Source organism: Quercus lobata, chromosome 7 (genome assembly GCF_001633185.2).
Source record: "Quercus lobata isolate SW786 chromosome 7, ValleyOak3.0 Primary Assembly, whole genome shotgun sequence".
Lineage (NCBI taxonomy): Eukaryota > Viridiplantae > Streptophyta > Magnoliopsida > Fagales > Fagaceae > Quercus > Quercus lobata.
Window position 1 is genome coordinate 6,078,122 of NC_044910.1, and position 15,776 is coordinate 6,093,897.

The window sequence follows — 15,776 nt, forward strand, 5'->3', positions numbered from 1 at the left end:
TCTGTCCAAAACCTAGTTTTCCTCATCCAGGTAGTTGTTTCCCCAGAGGCTTGAGTCCCAGGGTACCCCTCCGAGGACATGCAATGCCTTGGTTCTGTCCAACCTAGTTTTCATTAATCCAGGTAGTTGGTTTCCCCTGAGGCTTGGGTCCGAGGACCATGCAATGCCTTGGTTCTGTCCAAAACCTAGTTTTCATTACATCCAGGTAGTTGGTTTCCCCTGAGGCTTGGGTCCGAGGACCATGCAATGCCTTGGTTCTGTCCAAAACCTAGTTTTCATTACATCCAGGTAGTTGGTTTCCCCAGAGGCTTGGGTCCGAGGACCATGCAATGCCTTGGTTCTGTCCAAAACCTAGTTTTCATTACATCCAGGTAGTTGGTTTCCCCTGAGGCTTGGGTCCGAGGACCATGCAATGCCTTGGTTCTGTCCAAAACCTAGTTTTCCCTTTGTGCGGGATCTTGGCTTTAGGGGAGTTAGCTCCTCAGCCAAGCCCCTAGAGTTTATTCATACGGTTAACGTTACCAGGTGCCTAGTTTACTCTTTACAGGGGACCTTGGCTTTAAGGGAGTTAGTTCCTCAACCCAGCCCCTAGTCAAGAAACGTAGTCCCTAACAGAACTTTATACTAGAACTCTATATCCAACGGTTAGATATAACGAAGAAACTCTATCGACCCACTTCCTATACCAACACACAAGCCTTTCCCACAGACGGCGCCAATTGTAAGGACGCGATTCGTGACGGACCGTAACAGTGTCGGGTTCGCACGTAAAAAGGCCCCTAACAATATCACTTGTAGAGCGTGGGTTTGGAAGGCTAGGCCCTGGTTGACAGGCGGTGGGTTTTCACGGTGTTCGTGCGAGTTTAAGTTTTCCTTCACCCCTGGAGTCTTTCTCCTGGAGGTGGGTTGGGAGGCTCTGGTTTTTGGCCATTTTTCCCAACCCCCCCTATAGATTACTTACTCTTCCTTTTATACTAGCTCGCGTCCACTGTCCTTTGTCCACGCATAGGGTTAAACTTTCCAAGGTTGATACTTGTCCCATCAGTCCATACTCAAAGTCGTTAGGGATGGCTGTAAAAGCCAAAGAATACGGCTCTGTCAGGTTCAGAGCATTAAATGGCAGTAACAACAGCTTTCCCTTGATATTTTAGATCTTTCTTCCAAGTTTCAGTCCTATACCGTCTTTACCCTTATTTCTTCTTTGGGGGGACTTTGGGTCTGCCGAGGATTGAGCTGTCCTCGGCGGTATCCAAAGGCTATTTTGTCGAGCTTGGGCCATAGCCCTTCTCGGCTTGGGCCTCTGGATTCTCCCTGGGTAGATGGGCCTGACCCATAGATCATTTGGGCCCCACAGGTTCTATTGCATTTTGTCACTAGCAGAGAAGCATAAATTGACCAACAGCCCAACAAAATTATATTAATCAACAAACCTCAAGAGAAATTTTTTAATGAATAATTAATTTTTATTGATCACAAAGCATGACACACAACCAACAGCCCAGTAACAATACTTAAAACAACCCTGTTTGCCACCAAAGTACAAATAGCTACATTTGCAACTACACTAAACAAGCCCAACGAGGCACTCAAACATTACAACAGTGCAAGTGTGCAACTCTATCATAGTGGGTTTTGAAATATTTAGAAGGTAGGTTGGATTTGAGGGTGGATAAAATGAAGACGGCAATTCATAGTGCAGTATCTGAGAATATTAGTTTTCTAGGTATGGAACTACAGGCAGTTCCACCTTCAGTTTTGCATCCTCCCATGACAGAGAAAGCAATTAGGGCACGGAAGAAGTACCTTAGGCAGAAGGAAGTTAGAGCTTTAGAATTTAAAAATGCTAGAGAGAGGAATAGAAAGATACTGGGGATGAAGATATTGCAGCATGTTTTTAAGAAGTTGAAGCAAAGTGATGGGTTTAAATTTGACTTTCAAATTGAAAATGAGGTTCGAGAAATCTTCAGAACTTGGACTGATGAAGTGGTCCAAGATTTCTTGGGTTCCTTGGAAGAGCGTTGGGAATGGCATCGGATGCTCACAGCAGGTGATTTTCTCTCTTTAAGGCACATTAGAGATCAATTACCCCAAGAGCTGGTTGATGCTTATGATAAGTTCCAAGAGCAAGTTGACAAGTATTTGAGTCCGGTCCAAGCTAGAAAGGCATTAGAGAAAGAAGAAAAGAGAGTGGAGGAGGAAGAGGAACGGAAATATGCCAAGAGAACGGTTGAGGATTTGACGAGGCTGTGTATGAAAGTTGTTGCACCAATAAAACTTGTTAGGAAGGCAGTTAAGATGGCTGGTTTTACAAATAACATGGGTTGCCCTAGGCCGATTAAGTTACTCATTGCTCTCGAAGATACTGATATTATCAAGTGGTATGCAGGTGTAGGAAGAAGGTGGCTTGATTTCTTCTGCTGCTGTCACAACTTCAAGATGGTTAAAATTGTAGTAACTTATCACTTGAGGTTCTCTTGCATTTTAACACTAGCAGAGAAGCATGAATCAACCAAACGTGAAGCCATTAAGCATTACACTAAAGATTTGAAGGTCTCTGATTTGAACGGGAACGAGGAAGTGTTCTTCCCCACAGAAAGAGAGGTTAAAATGATGGGAGATCAAAATCTTTCGGATCCAAGGCCTGTTGATGGTGCTTTATCTTTGGCTTTGATCAGGTTGGCTTCTGATAAGCCCTCATGTTCCTGTATCGCTCATTTCTGTGAAAGAATGGATACTATTTTTAATCGGGTATGGTTACTGCAAAACCGTTTGAATGTGAACCCATCTGTTGAGGACAAGTGGGTCCCAGGGATGGGTGCAATTCATGAAAGTCTCAATCGGAAATGCCTCCCTCTCTGTTCAAATCACATAAATGATTTATATATTGGGAAAATCACTCTGCAAGACATTGACTGCACTTTGTTTGTGGATGTGGACTAAGTGCCCGTTTGGTTCAGCATTTGAAGCCCAAAAAGTGCTTTTTCAAAAAAGCTCAACCCAATTTTGCGTTTGGTAAGCTCAAAAACGCAGCTTTTTTATCAAAGTTGCGTTTTGAACTTTTATAAAAAACTGAAGGCAAAACGCGGAAGGAATATGGACCCTCAGGGGTCCATAAATCAAAACGCGCTATGCGCGTTTTGTATATTACCGTTGCAATAACCAAAAAGACCGAAATACCCAACATCTCTCACAGCATCTCTCATCTGTCTCTTTTTTCTTCATCTTCCTTTTCTTCTTCCTCTTCGTCTTCCTCTGTTTCTTCACCGGTCTACCCCCACAATCAACAAGACCCATTTCAACCTTTGATATTCCGAACACAGAATCAACAAAGTCAACACAAAAATAACTCAAAATCAACACAAAAACAACTTAAAATCAACTCAAATCCGGAAAACCCATCCCAAACCCAACTCAAAATCAACCCAAAATCCATAGAAAAAAAAAACCCAAAATCCTTATGTTTCAATCATCTTCATCATCATCATCATCATCATCTTCTTCTCTGGAGTGTGAAAAAAAAACAAAAAAGAATAAAGAAGGAAAGACAAAATAAGGAAATAAAGAAAAAGGACGAAAAAAGAGATGCAGAGATGCAAAGACTTCTTCATCATCATCATCATCTTCATCTTCTTCATCATCATCATTAGCTTTTGAAGTGTAAAAAAAAAAAAAAAAAAAAAAAAAAAAAAAAAAAAGAGATGCAGAGACCTTGAGTCGGCTTGAGGGATGAGAGGGGTTTGAAGTGCGTGGAAGATTCTGGAGTGGAGTGGAGTGTAAAGTGGAAGGGAGAAATAAGGAAATAAAGAAAAAAAATGGAGGGTACGTGTGTGGTAGATAAAAAAAGAGAGAAAAAAAGAAAGAAATATGGATAAAAAAATAAAATAAAATAAGAGAAACATAAAATAAAGAATAAAAAATTAAAATTGAGAAATACTGTTACAATATTTTCACAATAAATTTTAAGTGGTATGTTATTATTAGTTAATATTGGTGAGAAAAAAATAATTTGTTTAGAAATTGAAAAAAAATAATTATAATAGCACGTTCAAATTAAAATCAATATAAATTATCACAATACTTTTACAATAAATCTTAAGTGGTAGGTTATTATTACCTAATATTGGTGAGAAAAAAAATAATTTCACAATATTGATTTAAGTATGAAATAAACTCTCTTATATACATTGTCCTTTTTGGTAATTTATCTTTCAAACTGCCACTTTTATAAGTGTTAGCCAAACACTCAGATTTTACAAAAAGCACTTTTTAACAGCTTTTACCAAACACTCAGCTTTTTGAAAAAACACTTTTTCATTATGCACTTTTTGAAAACTCCACTTTTTCATTATGCACTTTTTCAAAAAGCTGAACCAAACTCACCCTAAATATTTCATGTTCTGCTACAGTTTTCTATGTAATTGGCATTGGTTCTAGAGGCTGCTGATGTTCTGAACCTTGTTCAAGAAATTCTTGTGTATTTCTTTTCTGAAATGAAGCCAGGTAGGTGATGCATAAATTGTTTGCGTTTTTATTGATTTGCTTTGCTACTTATGTCATTGTCATTTGTGGTGATGAATCCTAGTGTAAGTTTATTATAAGAACATTATAGGGAAGCTTATTTCAGCAGTCATTATCTAAAACTTCTCTAGGATTTTGGATGGTTATTTCGTAAATTCTCCAGGTTTTTGCGAAAGGTGTCTTGTTTTACCAACCCCGAGCAATTGATTTATCTAATAGCTCAGTATATTGTGATGGATACATTGGATAGGATTACAAAAACCATTTTGTCCAAGAAAATTCTGTCCTCATGTGTTGCTTAAGTATCCTTTCAATATGATAATTTTTGTAATTCCTTAAATTGTTTTCTTGGTGCCTTATTACCTTCTTCTATGTAAGTATCTCATGTTGACATGCCAAATTTATTCTACAACATTGTGACTGTCATACTCTCGACACCTGCAGTTTAATACTAAATTTGTTTGCTTTATACACAGACACTTGGGTATTCACAATGGATAAAATGCATAAATAATTTCACTCTTTTTATTTTTTGTTTGTAAGTTACACAATAATTAAAAGATTTCCTGTCTTTTCTGGTGAAAAAGCTAGTTACTCCTTTAACTAAGGGGACCATTTGTTCATTTCCGTAAGCTTCTTTTGTTTTAATGGGAAATGGGACTGGTAAAACCTTTGTCTCATTGAAGCTTCTATCCCATGAGTTACCCATTTTTTGTTGACCCGTAAGAAATGCATTTCTGGAGATATATCTTTGTCTTTTTTTTTAATAATTTTTTTTCTCACGCATTTCTGGAGATACATCTGTCTTTTTTTATAATTTTTTTTCTCACATTTTGAGTGAACAGCACTAAATGGAGTTTAGTGCTGAAATTTCTTTGGGTTTTTTGTTTGTTCATTGAAACATCACTCAATGCTGCCGAAGTTTCAACTTTGCAGTTTCGATCTTTAGCTCTTTTAAGTTGTTTGTTCATTGAAACATCACTCTTTTATTATTTCATTACGGATGCTCGTTGGGCTGTCCCCTAAGAGCACATATAGCGGACCCTAACTAATCTGTTGAGAACCATGCCAACCACCAAATTTTAGGAATAATGCTTTGTTTGTTGTATAGTGTCTCTTACTATTGATCTTTCTGGATTTATTTTAATTAATACTAGAAAACCTGTTCTCCCAACTCTTCTCATGCTTGATGGTAGGTACACGTTGAGAGATGTTCTCAAGTACTGTAGGGATAAAAAATGAGCCAAGCTGCTCACAAGCAGCTTGATCAAAGTTTGCCTGGCCTGTTTGTTAAGCAAGATGACCTGAGCTTGAAATATGTTCTGAGATTAAGCATCATTATGCTGAGCTTGTCAGCTCATGATCTGGCTTTGATAGAAGGTCTCCATCATAGATCTAATCTGAGGGAATATTCTTCTTATCAAACTGATCTGAGTCTTTCATTTTGGGAATCAAGCACAGATAGCACATCCTTCTCAATTTATCTGTTTTTATTATTATTATTTTATCTGTGGGATTGAAGAACCGCATAAAAAATGCTATGGGCTTTTCATGTGTAAGACGGATTTTGCCCTCTTTGGTTCCCTAATTGCAAACAAGAGATGAAAAAAGTAGCCATTCCTGTCATAACAAGCCATACTTCCCTATTAGCAGCTGTATGTCCCTCATGGGAGAGCACATAATGAAAGCCTTTTTTGAGACAATAAAAAAAGGCCATCTCAGATGTTGCTTTCTAGCTCTGCATTAAGCTTACCCTTGATGTAGAGCCCATCAACTTTTGAAGTTTAAAAACTCACAGTTAGACCAGACATAAGTAGTTTTTTTGGAGCTTGCAATCAGCTTGGAAGACAGTCGAGTATAGCATGAGCTGAGCTCCAACCAGAATATTGAAACTAGAATCAAGCTCGAGGCAATCTTGAGTTCTAGAAATTATTTGCAAGAGTTGAGTCTGAGTGGTAGGAAGTTGGGCATAGTTTGGTTTGTTTGCACTCCTAACTGTATGATTGGCTAACCAAAGGTGTATGAGTTTAAATCTTATTCACAACAATTTTGTACAAAAATTAGGAAGGGTAGTGTATGTGTATATTCTTGCATTGACTTGACAATTAATTTTCATTTTTCTTTCATGATTGTTGTTTATTGTATATACCTCTTTTGCTTTTAGAGTTTAATCTATGTTTGGAACTTTTGAAAAATGCAATATACTTTTTTCCCCTTATTATTTATTAAATCATTTTTGCTGTCATTATTTAACACCTGTTTCCTTTTAACTGGTCTTTGTGGTTGTTTGTTGTAGGAATGGCTGCCTTGGGACTGTGTGAAAGTGTTCTGTTTAGACTGCTTACAGGGAATAAGAGGTCATCTTTGAATCAGAGGTATTGGATTTCAAGGCTTTGTACTGGATTTCAAGGCTTTATGTAAAAAATGGATATTTTTGGAGGGAAAGTGTTGATCATTTTGTGACAAAGCAGGCTGAACTTTTGGCAGTCTGACCATAAACAGGCTGAAGAAGATTTTGTTACTAATGAAATGTTATGTTTTGTGGGCTTTTGAGGCTTGAGTGTTGGTTAGCAAGAAAGAATGACATTGTTTCATTGATTGGCTGTTGCAATATCAAGTTCAAAGGGTGTGAGGAGAATGGTTTTTGAAGGTGGTAGGTAGTTTCAGAGAAAAGTTAGATGATAAATTGTTCTGTGTACGGAAAATTCTTCTAAGCAATGAGATGGATTAGAGGATGATTTAATGAGCTAATTAAGATTAGACTTTTCATTTTGGTTTTTTTTTTTTTTTTTCTCCGAGATGCCTAATATCTCTCTCTCTCTCTCTCTCTCTCTCTCTCCACCTTTTGTTTTTTAAAATAAGGAAATGGTTTCAGCTTTTAGCCATATTATTCTATTTCTTGTCCGTTAGACATCTCGAAAACTTCATGGACTAATAGCGTGGTGAATTGAACTTTGGACCTATAGGTTTTTGTCACACCCTATACAGAAAAAAGAATGGTTTTCATGATGGTGTGAATTAGATTATCAAGTAATTAAACAGTACAAATTGAATTATTTGGCAATTTCGAAGGACAAGAAAATTCATAGTTTTCTTCATATATGAGTTCTTTAGCGGTAAAATGTCGAATTTCAAACCACAATTAGACAACTTAAATTTTAGCCAAATCATAGGTAAGTAAGTTGTAATTTGCCCTATTTATATATGTGTGTGTGTACATTGTGTAGTATGACATAGGAAATGATAAAAAGTCGACGAGTTTGCATGACAAAGCTTTCCACCTATTCATCACTATAATGTTGACAAATCTTTAGTAACAGGCTAGGCGGAATCTTCATAGTATAAATCAAAATTATTAGGAGAAAAATGGACAATTTATTAGACCAAGATACCGGATATAATAGAGAAAATTATGTTAGCTTCATTCTTCAAGCAGTCAACTCCCAAAACAAGCTTACCAAAAAAAACTCCCAAAACAAGGATAATAGTTGCTGATATATAATAACATTAAATATTCCTTCAAACAAATAACACTAAGTAAAATTCCCATTTGTAATTTTTTAAGCAGGAAAGCTTCAGCATTGAATATGACAGTATATGTTACAAAGATGATTAGCAAAGCAGACAAATTGGAACATGCAGTTGAAATCGAATCTTAGTGAAAAAGTGGACACCTTGTTTAGGCAACTTAAAAAAACATTAAGAAAAAAACCGTACACACTAACAAGTCATAGGAAAAATAAAATAATTATTAATAGAAAGTGACTTAAAATGTCAGTTTCGGCTGTTTTTTTTTTTTGTGGGGGGCGGGGGGTGGGAAGCATGACTAAATGCACTATAAAACCAAATTACTGATATTTTTTCTAATTAGAAAATTCATAAAATCCATGCCATTGGTGACTTCAAATTTAACTGTAGGATGACTCTTTTTTTTTTTAAATGACAAACAAAAGCAGTATTAAATGCTAATTACATAGCCAGACTTACCACCGGAGAAAAGGAAACACGTGTAAACAAAAAAGGGGTATGAAAAACAATTGTCCGTTTGAGCATATTCAACTACCCCATGTCTAAAATGCATACCACCATCTAGGAACCACCAGAGCCAATTCTTCTCATGCACCCAAATTTGTCAAGTTGCGTATGAATCACATTGCTTCACCACACAATCCCAGCTGCTTGGCCATTTATGGGTTTCGTATAATCTTTGAAAAAATCAAGCAAAACAAGTGTTTCAGGTGGTCCTTTCTGCCAACTGCATATTAAAATTAAGCTCACCTCTCATTCAGCCCCCTCCTATTTGAACATGTGGATACCAAATCTAAACCAGGATAATGTCTCTGCTAGGGTATTAGAATGCAACACTCAATTGATAAATTTAGCCAAATACTACCATACAAACTCCTGTATCATCTGACTTAAACATGCCAATATCTCATAAATCTCCTCTATTTGATGGTGTCATCTACTGCAAAAACAAATCCATGGATCATCCCTTTAGCCTCAATGCAACTCCACCCTGGTTTCTTCTTCAGATACTTCTCATTCATTACCCTTTTTACTTCAATTTCATTCCATTTTCCAAAAATAATTTAAATTCATTTAATTAAAACCAAACTAAAGTCCAGGTTCAAAAAACGAAATTCACCACACACACACACACACACACAAAAAAGTGAAAAAAGAAAAGGTTTGCTGTTTGCAATTGCAACTAGAACTACTCTCTTAGGTTTGAACTCAGGCAGAAAAACCTTAAACCCCCAAAGCAAAATCAAAAGTGGAGGTTCCAAAGTCCAAACTTCCACTTTTCTTCTCATTGTCTCAATGATTATACACCTCAGAAGAATAAACCCACTTGAATTCAGGTCTCCAAATCGCTCCCTATGAAGCATGGGTGCGTTTCGGGACTCGGGTGCAGGTACGAGACTTGGAAATTTTTGAAAAAGTAGGGTGCGGGTGCGGCGGGGCTCGGTGATTAAAAAATTATTAAAAATATTTTTATTTTTATTTATTTATATATTTTTACTATTAAAATATTTTTAAAAAACACATTAATATACTTGAATCACAAAACAAAGAAAGAAGGCAAAAAACACATCTGAGGTCAGAATTTCGACTGCTCGAGCGAGTATCAAGGCCATTTCCGGCCTATTTCGGCCGTATCGGTCGCCGATCGATACAACTCGATATGGCTGATACAGCACGATTCTGGCCGAATCAGCCCAGTTTGGCGTGAATCAAAGCTGATTCGGTGCGAATCGAGCCGCGTCGGCGCGAATCGAGCCTATTCGGCCCGAATCCGAGAAAAAAAAAAAAAACTCAGATATGGCACTGACGCGCGGTCAACCGCGTCGGACGCTATGTCCCACATCGCATCGCGTCGGACTCCGGTGCGGCACCCTCCCAGTCGCGTCCGTGCTTTCTAGATCGCTCCCCTCTTAGACTATTCTCAAATCTCTTACAAAACCCATCTCCACCCCCCAAAACCCAAACCCAAAACCCCACAGAAACACTCACAAAACCCCAAGTCAAAGCCTTAGTTCTCACTTAATACTCACATGGCAAATTCTCCAATCTTGTCTCAAATGTCCTTGCTTTGCCCAATGTCCTCCTCACTGCCTGCCAAAACCTTACCACCTCACAACCCAACAATGCCCTCAACTCCCTTGACTCACAGTCTCTTCTCAACTCGGTCTTGAGGCGGTTTGATATCGAAGAAATGGGCCGCCAGCTCTGTGAGACTCGGTTTGATATTGAAGCTTGTTGTGTCACAATGATGCCCTCAAGAATGAAAGGTGAGTCCTTGGTCTTGCCCAACTTGAAATTAAAGGTTTTGATTGAAGCTATTAGGATGGTGTTGGAAATTGTGTATGATGAACGGTTTGTAACTTTTTCTTATGGTAGGTGTGTCGGTCTGGGACGCCACACCGCCATTAGGTACCTTAAGAACTCGATAGAGAATCCTAGTTGGTGGTTTAGTGTCACATTTGATAGAGAAAGGTTTGATGATAGGCATGTGAATAAGTTGTGTTTGTTTATTGAAGAGAAAATAAAGGATGGTTCTTTGATTGGTTTAATAAAGAGGTTGTTTGAGTGTGAGGTGGTGGGAATTGAATTGGGTGTTTGTTACTTAGGAAGGGGGTTTCCTCAAGAAAGCGGATTGTGTTCGATTTTGATTAATATTTGCTTTAATGGGTTTGATAAAGAAATTCAAGATATGCATCTTCAGAAAAATCAGGAGAATCCAAAGTTTAAATCGGAGCAGCTTATTTGGATGTCTGGCCTGTTTTATAAGCTAGTGAAGATGTATGTGGTCAGGTATTTGGACGAAATATTAGTGATAACGTCGGGGTCAAAGATATTGACCATGGACTTTAAGAATTGGGTTTTGAAATATTTAGAAGGTAGGTTGGATTTGAGGGTGGATAAAATGAAGACGGCAATTCATAGTGCAGTATCTGAGAATGTTAGTTTTCTAGGTATGGAACTACAGGCAGTTCCACCTTCAGTTTTGCATCCTCCCATGATAGAGAGCAATTAGGGCACGTAAGAAGTACCTTAGGCAGAAGGAAGTTAGAGCTTTAGAATTTAAAAATGCTAGAGAGAGGAATAGAAAGATACTGGGGATGAAGATATTGCAGCATGTTTTTAAGAAGTTGAAGCAAACTGATGGGTTTAAATTTGACTTTCAAATTGAAAATGAGGTTCGAGAAATCTTCAGAACTTGGACTGATGAAGTGGTCCATGATTTCTTGGGTTCCTTGGAAGAGCGTTGGGAATGGCATAAGATGCTTACAGCAGGTGATTTTCTCTCTTTAGAACCATTTGAATGTGAACCCATCTGTTAAGGACAAGTGGGTCTTAGGGATGGGTGCAATTCATGAAAGTCTCAATCGGAGAGGTTTTGAGTAGACTAACCTTCTTCAGCCTTTCTATGTAGTAAGTTAGACACCATTTGAAACAATTTTAGAAAATAGCATCTCGAGTTTCAAAAAATCGAGATCCACTTAAAAAACTCGACCTTCAAATACTCGCTTTCCGTTATTTTATTCCGACTGACGTGGACAATGTTGCCACCTAGATCTCGAGTCTTTGAGACTCGAGATCCTTGAATTTTTAAACAAATTTTATTTAACCAAATTTATTTAATTTATTTTGTGTGCTAAATAAATTAAATAAAAATACAAGGATCTCGAGTCTTAAAGACTCGAGATCCTTGAATTTTTAAACAAATTTTATTTAACCAAATTTATTTAATTTATTTTGTGTGCTAAATAAATTAAATAAAAATACAAGAATCTCGAGTCTTAAAGACTCGAGATCCTTGAATTTTTAAACAAATTTTATTTAACTAAATTTATTTAATTTATTTTGTGTACTAAATAAATTAAATAAAAATACAAGGACCTCGAGTCTTAAAGACTCGAGATCCTAAAAGTTAAATTACCAACTACAGCTACAGCACTTCACGTTCGTAGATGCAAGTGTGGGTAAAAATGCAAGTAACTCGAGTCTTATAGACTCGAGTTCTACTGGGGAAAATTATTAAAACAGAACACTCTTGACACTCAGCCCGTATAACACACTTTCTAACATTCTACACAGCCTTCTCACCCAAAAACAGAGTATCCTCACTGAGTCTCTCAGCCTCACTAACTCTTACCCTCACTAACTCTCACTCACCCATAACTCCTACACCACATTGCCTCTCACTCTCACTCATCACACTGCCTCTCTCACCGCTCTTCCCTCTCAACAAATTAATATCTCAGGTAAGGGTTTGCATAATTTGATTGTCATTGTAGTTGAGTATTAGTTGTCTATGGGTGTGGGTTAAAGAGTTTGACTAATTATTTTGTACATAGTTGACATAACTTAGTTAATTTACCTATATTGTGTGTTATAGAAGTTTGTTTTGTTAGTGTTAATTTTTTGAGTATTTATTTGCCCATTTTGTGTGTTACAATTTTTTTTGACTTTATTCATCATTATTTTGGGTATGAAACGGGTAGTGATTGAATGGAATGAATGGGTATCATAATATCTTAAAATGTAGTTACCTAGAATACATGACTGTATAAGGAATTGGTCATTTTGGAAACGATTTGGTATTTGGAAATGAGATTTGAGAATTATTTGATCTTTTTATGTTGATCATGTTAGTGGAAAACTAAGGCTTGTTTGAAAGCTAAGAAATATAAGTTTTATTTAGAATTGTACGGACTATGGTAAAGGAATTAGGTGATATCATTTGTTTTCTGCCTTCGATGAAAATCTTAACGTTGGAATTGTTATCATGATTGAGCCTTATGACTAATCATAAACAGTTTAGAGTAATGCTCATACCATGTTTTTAACTTGTATTATGGTATATTACTTGCCAAGCGATGGTCTAAGGTTTTGAGTGTGGTAACTTATATTTCTGTTCTAAAGTCTGGATCAAAACCATATGTTTACATAAGATCTACCTTAATTAGTTTGTTGAGTATCAATAGGCGACTCCAATGTTTTGCAACTAAGGTTGGGTGGTTATTGTTGTTGTCTGGACCTGTGGGCATGTACTGGTGAAATAACTGGATGGTTCGTTAGCTTTAATTGTCTGTGTGTGTTAGTTGATTAAATTGTGTTCTTGTTAAATTGTGTTCTTGTTATCAACTAACTAACATAGTAACTTGACTTGAACAGGTTCACAATGCCTAAAATTGATATAATCCTATACCACGGTGGTCCGCTTAAGAATGTCAATGCGAACAAGGGATTGCTATTTGAAGGGCCGGGTATAAAGACCTATTATACCCAAATTGATCGTAGGTTGAAGACCCTTGACGAATTGAAGAAGATTATCATGGAAGAGTTGTGTGAGAATCCTGCTATACACAACATACAAATTACTTATCGTATGCCAAACGAAATCTTGAAGCATCGGATTAATTACAAGTATATGGTGATAGAAACAGACAAACATATAAAGATCATGTTTGACAAGTTGGAAGAATAGCTAAAATAACTAACATTGAGTTGTACATACAATTGGAGCCGCGTGCAGTTTGGGAAGAGGATATCCAACAAACGACTACAAGCTTACATGTTACGGTTCCAGATGCTCAATATGAGTATTCTACACATGTAGATGATGATTATGTTCATGCCGATGGTGATGTTCATGTTGATGGTGATGATGATGACGACTATGTTGATGAGACTACTACCATTAACAATGATGATGACGATGATGATGACGACTATGTTGATGAGAATATTGCCATTAACGGTGAAGATTTTGTGGATAGAGATGAGTATGAAGACACGATTGGCAGAGACCTTGGGGACTTTGAGAGGGACATTGATGACGATCAGACATTGGATGGTAGTGAACCTTATGTAGACAATGTCATTAGTATCCAAAACATTACGAATACAGTCCCTGCCTACGCACCTTCTGCATTGTCATTCTCTGCAAATACTTGGGAACATATGGTTGATCCTTCACATATTGATATGCCATTTGTGTCTACTTGGAGAGAGGGGATGAATTTGTGCAAAAGGTTGACTTTTGCCAATAAAGAGGAGGTGAAGCACGTATTAACAATTTGTGCCCTCAAGGAAAACAAATATTTTACGATCATTAGGTCGACGATGAAAAAACTTTGTGCAAAATGCGTGCATGAGTCATGCAAGTGGTATGTCTGCACAGTTATGAAGCCCGATCTCCACAAACTATGGATGGTCACCGTATATGTGGGTCCTCACACGTGTATACCGACTGGGGTGCGAAATGATGGTAGAATGATGAGTTGTAATTTTATTGCATCAGACATCCATAAGAAGTTATGTGAGGATCACACTACCCCAGTTAAGCATCTCAGATCCATGATAGAGACAAAATATAGTGGGTAGAAGCCTTCTTACTACAAGGTATGGGATGCGAAACAAAAGGCGATTGCGAAGATGTTTGGGAATTGGGAAGAGTCTTACCAAAGGTTGCAAAAATTGCTAATGGCATATATTGATCAGGACCCGACTACCCAAGTGTTCTATCGTATCACATCCACCGATGAAGATGACGCCGTATTGTTGCATTATGTGTTTTGGTCTTTCGGTCCATGCATATCAGGATTCAAATACTGCAAGCCGGTTATCAGTATTGATGGGACCCATCTGTATGGTAAATATCAGAGAAAGTTGTTGGTTGCAATGGCAACTGACGCTAACAACAAGGTATTCCCTCTTGCGTTTGCTGTTGTGGATTGTGAGTCAGGGTCCAGTTGGAGGTGGTTTTTACAGTGCCTCCGAGATACGATTGGCCACGTGATACCTAAGGAAGGCATTTGCATAATTTCTGACCGACATCTCGGTATCAAAAACGCCATTGCAAACTGGCCTAGAAGGGAAGATGGAAGTACACCAGTATTTCATAGATATTGCCTTCGACATGTTGTTAGCAACTTTAACACCCATTTTCAGAACTCAACTCTAAAGTCAACGGCGTTGAAAGCGGGATATGTTACTCAGGTGGTGAAATTTGATGCCATAATGGAGTCCATTAAGCAGGTGGAAATTGAGGCCATTAGGAATAAGAAGAAGGTGACGGGGAAGGATGGCAAGGAAAAGAATCAAGATTATCTTCCATACACATACCTAATGGGCGAGTTTGTGGATATGTGGAGCCAGTCACATGATGGTGGGAGACGTTTTGGGGCAATGACAACCAATATATCAGAGTGTTTCAATGGTGTACTGAAAGGTGCACGAGGTCTTCCTATTGCTGCATTAGTTGAGTTCACTTGGAACAAACTTGTTCAATATTTCCATGATCGGCGTGAAGAATACCATTTTGAGTTCTCAGAGGGTAAGAAATGGAGTGAATATGCCAATCGTACGTGGGATGCAAATAAGTGTAAATATGAGAAACATTATCTCAAGCCATTTAGCAATGAAGAGCTGATATTTCAAGTAGTTACCCAACTCAACACATGTAGCGCAGGAGGGGGAAACCACAGTTATGAAGTTCGGTTACAGGAAAAAACATGCAGTTGTGGGAAATGGCAAAACATAGGGATCCCCTGTTCACATGCAATTAGAGTATGTGACTATTTACATATTGATTCGACCACATATATTCACCCATGTTATGGTTTGAACAATGCCCTTAACACTTATGAGCATGCATTTGTGATTCCAAAGTCGCCGTCGTTGTGGCGGGATCCCATAGGGCCAAAGTGGTTGCCTAATCCAGCATTGTTGCGGGCTAAAGGTCG

At 37.8% G+C, this 15,776-nt stretch overlaps 1 protein-coding gene and 1 pseudogene across 1 annotated transcript; both read left to right on the top strand.

Annotated features, from left to right (window-relative positions):
• Positions 1–1,674: 1,674 nt before the first annotated feature.
• On the top strand, positions 1,675–2,940 carry LOC115951453 (nuclear intron maturase 3, mitochondrial-like). The gene has a single exon (XM_031068660.1). The coding sequence runs from the start codon at positions 1,675–1,677 to the stop codon at positions 2,938–2,940; it is 1,266 nt and encodes a 421-aa protein (XP_030924520.1).
• Positions 2,941–5,756: 2,816 nt separating this feature from the next.
• Positions 5,757–15,776, top strand: part of LOC115951454 — a 28,044-nt pseudogene continuing 18,024 nt past the window's right edge.

Excerpts from the sequence above, each read along its gene's own strand:
- LOC115951453 (XM_031068660.1), top strand. The coding sequence starts at position 1,675 with ATGAAGACGGCAATTCATAGTGCAGTATCTGAGAATATTAGTTTTCTA.